Genomic DNA, 10504 nt, shown 5'->3' with positions numbered 1-10504 from the left:
GTCCCTAAACAGGTGGGACCAAATGCGCACAACAAGACAAGAATTGAGAAAAACCCACAACTTGAAAACACCAATAAACCCCTAAAACAGAAAATCCACATCTTGAAAATAACAAGATCCCCCAAAACAGAAAGCCCAACCTGAAACCACCAGAGAAACATGACAGAGAATTAAAAGTAGAAAGGATGAAAGATCCTTGGAAAATGTTTTAAAGAAGTCAATCGAAAACCTGTATGGTCCCAGCGCCTTCGCAGACTGCATGGATGCTACAGCAGCCTTAATTTCTTCCTGTGAAATAGAGTCTTCAAGAGCTTGCCCTAGGTCCAGAGAGAGTGAGGGAATGTCTAGATTACCAAAAAATGCCTCCATATAGCAAAACCCCCCAGTGGAATTAGGTGTGTATAACGTTGAGTAGAATCTTTTGAAATGGTCATTAATTATTTTAGGGTCAGATGAGATGTCACCAATATCAATTTTAATATCCGGCATCAGTTGTCTTGGCTAAAATTTTACCGCATTATGGATTATGCATTATGGATTTCCTCTTAAATGATGAAACACTTCATAGCCTCCCAAATGGAATTGCAGGACATAGCTGGTGTTTTATTTTGGAGGAAATAACTGTTGTGAATTCCTCATCCGTAAGCAACCACAGGTCCACTCTCCAATGCCTTCTGGCTCTATTGCACTCCAGCAATGACAACTCTAGAACAAGAGGGGAGTGATCAGAAATTGTGATACTTTCGTACCTCCAAGATCTGAGATTTGAAAGCAATAAAAAAGTAGTCTATGTGAAATTAAGTCCAAGAGCTTAGAGAAAACTGTTTGATGAAATTAAACTTCGACAAAATTGGGCACATAAACATTGACCAATTCCACAAGCTTGTGACCCAGCCTACCTGAAACAATGACAAATGGTCCAATATGATTTAAAATGACATTGGAATGTACAAAAGGTATGTTTAGGTCAATCAAAATAGCTGCACCTCTGGCATTTGCTCTGAATTTAGAAAGATAGAGAATACTGGTTCCTGGTCCCCATCTGAGGACTTGATCAACTCAATAGCCCCGGAAACAGAAGAAAGCCAACACTTCTCACCATCCGGAAACATGATCCGCAGCCTTGCCGGGAAGAGCAGAGACGGACGGAGTCCTTTCTTGTAAAGTTGGGCCATGACATCCCGATACTCAGACCGCTTATTCAACACATCTGTGCTGTAATCTTCATAAAAACGAAGCTTGTGGCCATCATGCGCCACAGTCCCAAATTTACGCGCATCTTGTATCACTAAGTCCTCGGTTTGGAAGCAGTGAAATGGATTATTTTCATATCATATTATATCCATTTGGTTACGACAAGTGCTGTAGTTTTATATTGGAGTTTTTAGAATTAGAATTCAGATAACTTGTGTCGCCAGGTTGTATGAAATCTGCCTGCCGCCCTAAGCGCGAGGGCATTCGCTTCAAATGTTGCGGCCCATCTGTGCCGTGTGCAAAGGCACATGTAAACGGCCCATATTTTTAATAGACTTCTGCAATAGCTAATCGAGTCATAAGATCGCCATCGAGAGGCCTCACGTTGAACGCAATGTGATTGAATGCTCACTGTGGGAAAGCGGTGTTATCTTGAGCAACCAAGCTACGCAATAGTGTTAGTTTGGATGATCCACATTAATGGCGTCGCGTAGCTATTCGCTTACCTGTCCACGAAGGGGAAGGTGTTTGTCCGCCACTTCCAATCAAGGAACAATGAGATGTACTGGGTACACCCGAGTGGATACACCTTACATCTCAGTGCGAAGGGAAAAAGAGAGCTCAACAATGAAGAGGGTGAGGAAGAAAAATTGGGGAATATTGAAAACACTGATTGATTGTGACTGCCGTTTGTTTTGGTGAGTTCTTTATTTATTGTGTCAGTTTTAAAATGTTTGTGTTATTTTATTTCGTTCATATTCAATCAATAGTAAAGAAATAAAATTATGTTCTTGTTATATCAAACTGTGATTTGTAATTTGGACTTTCATGGATATTTATTTTAAATTATTATTCTTTTTTTAAGTTTTGAAAGCATCACGTTGAATGCTGAAACAAGTTTGTATGAATGTAGAAACAAGTTTTAATTGCTGATGTGGGTTTATTTGCATGGTTTATTGGGGGTGGCATGGCTCGGTAGTAGAGTGGTCGTCTCCCAGCTGAGAGGCTGAGGGTTCGATCCCCCGACCATCAAGACCATGTCGAAGCATCCTTGAGAAGGACACTGAACCCCCAGTTGCTCCTGATGCTGCACGTCATCAGTAGGTAAATGACTAGTTAGTGTAAAGCACTTTGAGTACCCAAGGTATAAAAGCGCTATATAAGTGATTCAAACTTGAATGGGTTAGTCATGGGTCCCAAGATTGCTAGTAATGTTAAAGAGAGAAGTAAGAAGATGATTTATATGGAAACAAAGCTGGACATAATCAAGAAATATGAAGCTAGCCTAGCCTAGGCTACCCTTACTAGAGAATATGGTCATAACAAATAACACTCAAAGGTAAATAAATCCTTTCTATATTATTTATGCTGTTTTCTGAATATATATATATATATATATATATATATATATATATATATATATATATATATATATATATATATATATATATATATATATATATATATATATACGTAGCACTTAATATACTATTTTGGTTCAAATTTTTAATGTGTATGTACAATTTTGATGTTTTTACCTGGGGTTCTAAACACATTAGCTATTTACCATAGGTTTGGATTGCCCATCATACGACGAATTCGCCTTGCGACCCCAACCGCGGAACGGATTAATCTCGTATCACGGGGGCCCACTGTGTGTGTGTGTGCATGTGCGTGTGTCTGTATACATATATAGGGCGGCTCAATCTGAATGAATTTAAAATGAAATTGACTTTCACTATAGTTATTATAATTATTATTCTTTATTATATTTAAAATAATGATGTCAGGTTATGTTAGGCCAATAGAGAAAGCCTAGCTGGCCCTGACAATTCACCACTGCACGATCCTTATGTGAAACAATGTTTTTAGCACACCTCTAATTTGTGTTTGTGTGTGTGTGCGTGTGTGCGTGGGTGGGTGGGTGTGTGGTGTCTGTAATTTTCTAGTGTAAATTTTTTATATGTTTTATCATTTCATATATATTAATATAAATATGATATCTACAGTACATAATTTTTTTTTCTACGACACACACTGACTGAGACAAAGTGAATTTAATTTAAAGTGACTGGTTGAGCTTTTCACTATTTGACAGAAACTATTTGAACAGATCACTAGCTGGAATGTCGTCAACCATTCTTATTAGATCACATTTAAAGATTGAAATCAACTGGATGCATCGAGATCACAACAAAAGGTGCTCCGCGGTTAGAACGTGAAGCAGTGATGCATCGCTGCAAGCTGCAGTGGGGAAATGGCTACTTGCTGAAAGGAGCGAACACCACTCGTATTAAATCAAACATTTTGTCTGCGGATGCCCTCGAACACGCCGGCATGTTCTATTGTTGTCACTCGATCGTTTTCGGTGAGAACAATAACATATGCTACTGGAGTGTCCAGCCGAAAATAGGCCTCTAACGGCGGCCACTGCCACGGGATGCAACAGAAGCAGCCGGCAGGAAACTGCTTTTCACGGGTAGAGTGGAGCAGGAACAGCTGGCTCTGCTGCGAGCTAGGAGCCATAGGAGAAATCCCCGCACACACACACGCGCGCGCGCCCACACGCACTCACGCGTTTTTTTTTTTAATTCAAACGGGTGGAGTCCTTTCTTTTTCTTTTTTTTTTTTAGATAAATGCAATTCAGGCACACAAACGATATCAAAAACAATATAAAAACACACCTATTAACTATTTGATTGTTGCTTTTATATAGCAATTGTAGTTGCATATTGTACAACGTAAATAGTTTATTTTTGTTCCCAAAGTATGACAGACAGTTAACACTTCCGATAACTATTGTTACTCTTAAGTGTAATGTCGTTCTGTCATTTTTAACACATGTGTCATTTAATTTGAGAGTTTTAGAAAACGGAAATGCGCAATGCCAGTCTTATTGAACACAAAGGGTTTTTATGTTCACTTAAAGGGCAATATCTTAATGACAATCATCGTGCCTTTTCATGATAATCAGAAACATTTACATTTGTCCGACATGACGTCAGTAGACACAAAAATGGAGGTGCTTATTGTCGATTGCCGCATAAATAGCCACATTTCCATAAACAAATGTCTCGTTATAGATCAAGCGTCACCCGCTCATTAAGTGCCTGCATTGTTCCACTCTGAACTTATCACAGACCCAACGCTGCCATCTAGTGCCCGAGCAGCTGCCCCTCACTTCGCCCGTTGAAATTTATATACAAGACCGTACATAATTCAATTATAGAATTTTTGTTACTCGTTAAACTTAGAACGCCAATGTCTGCTTTATGCCTCTTAATATTAGTTATTGTTCGCATACGACTTCAAAGTAGGAGTTTTTCACACGGCAAACTGGTAACTGTATGGCATATTTGATACAGGTGACATTCAATATTACTGAAAATAAACTACTGCACTAGTTGTACAAATACTGCTGCCTAAATTGTTGTTCTCCCTTTCACATGCTGTATGATCTTTCTAAATTTGACTATATCCACCAAATTCTCCAGTCCAAGACAAAATGTTTATTTGCTTATTTGCCAGTTATGTTGGTGAGAGTAATATAGAAGTAATGAAATAGTAATATCATCCATTACATTTCAAATACAAATACAGTATTTTGAAACGACAGTAATAAGTAATAAACTAGGTGAAACGGGCCGGGACCCAGTAGAATTTATCAACTCTAGGTGGCGCTAAAAATCACATTTTTGGATTTTATGTATGAAAACACCAAACTATCAAACTTTACAGCATGACCAACGAGTGTGCAAATTTGGTGACTTTTCATGCATGTTTAGGCCCTCAAAAATGTGATTCATTTGGGAGAATAATAATGATAATAATAATAATAATAATAATAATAATAATAATAATAATAATAATAATAATAATAATAATAATAATAATCCAGAGAGGAACAAAAGGGCTCTTGCCAGCGGTAGCTGGTCGGGCCCTAATAATGCTTTGCAGTTTTGACAAGACAATGACCGAAAGATGACCTCTGGCCTCTCGACTGACCTGACATAACTATTTTATCACAAAGACTATCACTGAGCCAAGTCAAGGTGGTTATTATATAAACTTTAAAATCACTGCACATTTGACACAGCATGCAATTGAGCGCGTTACACTAAAAGTCATGGGGGGGGGGGGGGGCACACGCACATATCGATATGTTGCTAATAATCCAATATCCCTATAGTAGGGATTTATATTTATGACGTACCCCAACCCCCCAACACACACACAATATTTAGTGCATGTGTTGGCTGTTAAGTCACTGTATGTCAGAACTCCGTCGACAAAGTCCCAGCTAAATTTTCTTTAATTTATTACAAGAGTATATGGTATTCATTTCTTATCAAATATTAGCCAAGTGTAACAATAAAAGTTGTTTCTCATCATTTTGTTTCCGCTTAGCGTTTCCAGCCCATCTTAGAGGTACTCAAGCAAGCCTAAAATGTAAGAGGTCGTTTGGTTATTATTGAAAAGGTGTTTCTTTTTCAAAGAAGCTACAGAAGTATGTTTACATAGAATGTAATATTCTAAAGACAAAATAACAATAACCCTACCCATAGGTTTTTTCCCACCAATATATACTGTACATTGTAGACAACAGTTATGGTGTATGGCAGGCATGTCCAAACCCGGTCCTTGAGGGCCACCTATCATGCATGTTTTTGATGTTTCAGTCATCTAATGCAGCTGATTCAAATGATCAGGTTTGATGAGCTGATCATTTGAATCAGGTGTGGTAGGACAGAAACCTCCAAAACACCTTGAGGCGGCCCTTTGAGGACTGGGTTTGGACATGCCTGGTGTATGGTAAATAGTAAACCTAGTCCAGGATATGTAGAACATATCTTACATTCTATCACTCACCTACCTAATCAACACTCCATAATGAATACCAGATATGGTCGTTGTTATTGAATTTAATTGTAGCTCATTGACTACATTGTTGGGTTGGAGTTAATTCATGCTTTTTTTTTCCTTTATATTTCAGGTGATTGCAGAAAGCACAACTCCCCTATGTTTAAATTGGAATGGGACAAGCTGGCATGTACAACCAAGGTGTAAGCTAACTGATTGAATACTCAAAACCCAAAATGTTTCGCTTCTTAAAAAAAAAAAAAAAAAAAGCGGGTATATACATTAGCCTGAGAACGCTCTTATCACAACACCCTTTTATAATTTGACCCAGTACCTGAAATTGTACATTTTATAAATATTGTTGATCCATATACTGTATAATATTGTGGCAAGTCAGTGTTTGACCTAAGATCAATAAAATATTGAGGATCAAGTAAAACATGTATTTCCTATTTTGTATTTCTTAAATTGCCAAGTTTTAGTTAAAGAACTTTAAAAAAAAATAAAACGAACAAATAGACTAACTGCCAGTCTATGCTTGCTACACTCAAACCTGAGATAATCATCAGGGAGCATTTTAAAAAGTCAGTACAGTACTTTTTTTTTTCTTGTTACCTTTAAATATGTTTTTGCATAAGGGTTGACTTCTAATGACTTTCTGTCACAATCATAACCATTTTCAAAACCCTTGAGCACGGTATAGTTCACTGTAATTAAAGAATAACACAACCTTTATTCAATAATTTTATTTTAACTTTAGTAACTTACACAAAGATCTTGCAACTTCTGAACTTAGAGCTGGACAGTCATATTTTGTAAGCGCTGATTTTATGTTTTTCGTGCTTATCTTCACCGTCATTTGCTCCAACGCAGAGCACAACGTTGCGCGTTTCTGTTTAAAAAAACAAATAAATAAATAAATGAATAAATAAATATTTAAGAAATGGTGCCCTAAAATGACGATGTACAGCGGAGTTGGAACATGCCTAAATAATTTCCTCTCCAATCGTAGCGCTTTTTGGATCACAAGAGAAGACGTGGATATAAATCATGTCGGGGAGGTAAAGGAATCTGAAGTGGACTTTGTACAAAGCTCGAGGTACAGGTCAAACCCACACTCATCATGGCTAATGGTGAACTAAGGCATCATGCACAAAGCAAATATTTATGCTTACAACTGTATTTTAAAAAAAAAAAGAGTCAATTATCATTGGATTAGAAGGAGCATATCTAAGGAAATTTCCATCTTGAGGTCATTTACAAAGACATGACACGTATTTCATATTTGTTTTAAGGAGTAGATTATTCGTTTCGTGACTTCGGGACACCCTGAATAATGGAAACCACACCGGAAATAACTGGGAATTTTTCAAATGATCAGATACGTTGTCAAGTCGTGTGTCACTTTTTCGCCCATTCTCCCTGGACACGTGACTTTTTTCATTCCAAACGTTTCGGGTGCAAAACATGCTGCACTATTTAACTAGCATACCGTGATACGTTCAAATACCAGAGCGCACGCTTAAGCGACACTCCGTTAATTAGCGCTAAACGATTCAACTTTATGGTTATTTTAATTATTGTTGCGATTTGACTTTTTTATATTCGTCGGTATTGGTGTGACTGTAGTTGGATTTGAATGCCACTGACGGATGCGTCAAATAGCGCAGCACCTATTGACTGGCTTATATATATATATATATATATATATATATATATATATATATATATATATATATATATATATATATATATATATATATATATATATATATATATATATATATATATATATATATATATATGATTGATTAGTTCTTTAAATTAATACGTTTCTTTGGAAATTCAAACGTAGATATATATTTAATAATGTACAATTTATGTTTTATAGTTATTATTTTAAGCACATTCGATTTGCTAACCAAGTACATGGTTTGGTTATTGTTATATAAATTCAATGCAAATCATTGCCATTTGCAAATGTGCCCAATAGAGCCTTGTGAATGTTTTTACGTTTACATTTAAAGTTGCAAAGCCAATGTCTCAGGCTCGGCTCCTCATTGAAGCTTGCTCATGAGATTCAAACCCTCAACCTCAGAAATCTCAGGCAGAATTTGTCAGGCATAAGAGGAAAGACTACTATTATAATGTACAGTTTTTTGCTTTTATTCGTTTTTTACCCTATTAATTTAATCGTAACCAAGATCCACGGTTCGTTATGAGCTGAATTCCCCGGCATGTGATTTATCCCCCCCCCCCCCCCCCACACACACACACACACACACACACACACATGCACACACTCATGTCAGCTGATCAGTCACGTGCTCTTCTTGATCCCACCCTCTCTCAAAATGGAGTTGTCAGATTCTGTGCGAAGAGGGCTGCAATCTCTTGGAGAAACGTCTACCGTGGACGATGCCGTCTTCCCGTTGCTGGTCGACATCTGCTTCCGCTCTCTGCTCTCTTCCGGTCAGGACGCAGGCTTGCTGGGTGAGCTGCGAACCATTTGCGAAGCGCTCTTTGTGTCCTACTGCATCCCGCTTTGAAGAGACCTTGCTATGTAAAGCTTTGCGTGCCCGCGTGTGTGTCGATGTGACTCGCTTTACATTCATGGAAGTGGATGTCCTGATTTGAATTCGCACTATAGGAAGGGCTGCTGGGATGCCCAAACTGCTATGCTTTAATTTTGAAGTTATTTTCCAAAAGCTTAGTCACAACAATATTGATCTTGATAATCTTTGGATTCCAGAGTGAGCAGCCTCCGTTGTTACAACTCAGTGTTGGTCTGAAATCAATCAAGTTCAAGCCATCAATTCTGGGTCCTAAAAAAAAAAAAAAAAAACAATCAAGCAACAACTGATGGTTTTTTTTCTCAAATGGCACTCTTTTGTTTCATGATTGACATTCTTTTTTCAGTTGCGTTTTATTTTTGTTGTTGTTAGTGCATACCATTCTTCTTTCATGCCCAACGTCAGCCCTTTAACATTTGCATCCTGTCCTCCTTCACATCTCCCTTTTTTATATAAGTAGCATGTGGGCAAGAAAGGTTTTCAGTCAGTCAAGCAGAGCGCTCATCAATGTCACTCAGCAACATTTACAGATTTCGAAACTAGGTGCACACATGATGCAGCGCATCATAAGATGCCTCCTCAATTTTGGTGACAATTTAAAACTTTTAAATGCCACTTGTGATCATTAAAATATGGTAGCTTTTTAGTACACATTTATTTAATACTGTGGTCAATAGTGCTGTTGGGCTGCATATTTTTGATTGGTCACAGAGGCTGCGGGCAGGTGAAAATTTGAACGGGGCTGCTATTTGCCCGCAGGCTAGACTTTGCATATGTCTGATTTAGAGCATCCAATACACCTGCCATGCATATTTTTTGAATGGTGGGAGGGAGCCAGAATTCCCTGAGAGAACCCACGCGGTCATGGGGAGAACATGCAAACTCCACACAGGAGGGCCGAAGCCAGCTGGATTTTAACTTGGGACTCTGAACTGTGATGCTGACGCGCTAACTACTCTTTCCCCAAGCCGCCTTGATATGAATAAATACTGCAAAATGTTTTGTTCCCACACAAACAAATCTCCTTCTCCTCTTGGCCACCTCTTGGCCATTTGGGTGATGCAGCTGAGGATTCCACTCATACGCACAACATCATTGATTTCCATTCTAGATGTCAATCAGAGCGAAGGGATCTCAAAACTGCATCGCTGCTGTGTACCCGTCTGTTGTTGTTGTTGAACATCACATATTCACTTCAGGATTCTGTCACCTCAGACAAGACAGAACTGAAGCATGTGAAGAGGATTCTGCTGAAGCAGATGCACACAGCGACCACCACGTTTATTATGGAGACAGCCAGGCAAAATTCTGATGAGCCCACTCTGAGGTAAACAATACATGGCTTTTCATATGTTAATGGCCTACAGTATTGACTGGTCATCATTCATAGTGTCGTAAGTCTATTGAGTTCAAAGCCTAATGATAGCTGATTTTGTCTGTGCACCAGTTTCTAAAAATTGTACCTAAAACAGCAGATACCTGAGAACGTGTGTATTCTTACCCTCTTCTGTAGTCTTTTGGATTTTGATCTAAACCCTGAATCCCTTTAACTAAAACTGAACTTAAACATTATTGATGTTTTCAAGCATACACTGTATTAACATTTTGTTAATACGCATATACTTTTCATTTTCTCCTTGTAGCTCATTCCTTGAGGGGCTGTCATTCAGTTCAGAAAGAATTGAAGTATTCTGTACTTGCTATAAGGTAATGCGCCATATCAACCGCAAACAACCATAATTTGTTCATTTTGTCTTGAATAAGTTGTATTTTGGCAATTTTGTACTTACAGAAATACAAAAAGGAGTTAGGCAGCTTACTCGCAAGGTAAGCCATAGAAACATCCGTTCATTTTCTCTCGTGCTTATTCTCATTA

At 38.0% G+C, this 10504-nt stretch overlaps 1 protein-coding gene across 2 annotated transcripts in view; it reads left to right on the top strand.

The window, feature by feature from the left end:
* Positions 1–8370: 8370 nt before the first annotated feature.
* commd3 (COMM domain containing 3) overlaps positions 8371–10504 on the top strand; it is a 3977-nt gene continuing 1843 nt past the window's right edge. The window contains exons 1-4 of one of the 2 annotated variants that reach the window (XM_088401716.1): positions 8371–8548; positions 9844–9955; positions 10272–10335; positions 10421–10455. In XM_088401716.1, coding sequence (XP_088257842.1) covers positions 8410–8548; positions 9844–9955; positions 10272–10335; positions 10421–10455 — 350 coding nt within the window. In that variant the 5' untranslated portion in view covers positions 8371–8409. Of the gene's footprint in view, positions 8549–9827; positions 9956–10271; positions 10336–10420; positions 10456–10504 lie in introns of both variants that reach the window. The other variant, XM_088401718.1, reaches the window with a different exon arrangement.

The sequence above is a fragment of the Hippichthys cyanospilos genome, chromosome 19, assembly GCF_059441005.1.
Source record: "Hippichthys cyanospilos isolate Australia breed blue-spotted pipefish chromosome 19, RoL_Hcya_1.0, whole genome shotgun sequence".
Lineage (NCBI taxonomy): Eukaryota > Metazoa > Chordata > Actinopteri > Syngnathiformes > Syngnathidae > Hippichthys > Hippichthys cyanospilos.
Note: the sequence above shows the minus strand (reverse complement) of the source record. Positions and strands in the feature narration are given on the sequence as shown.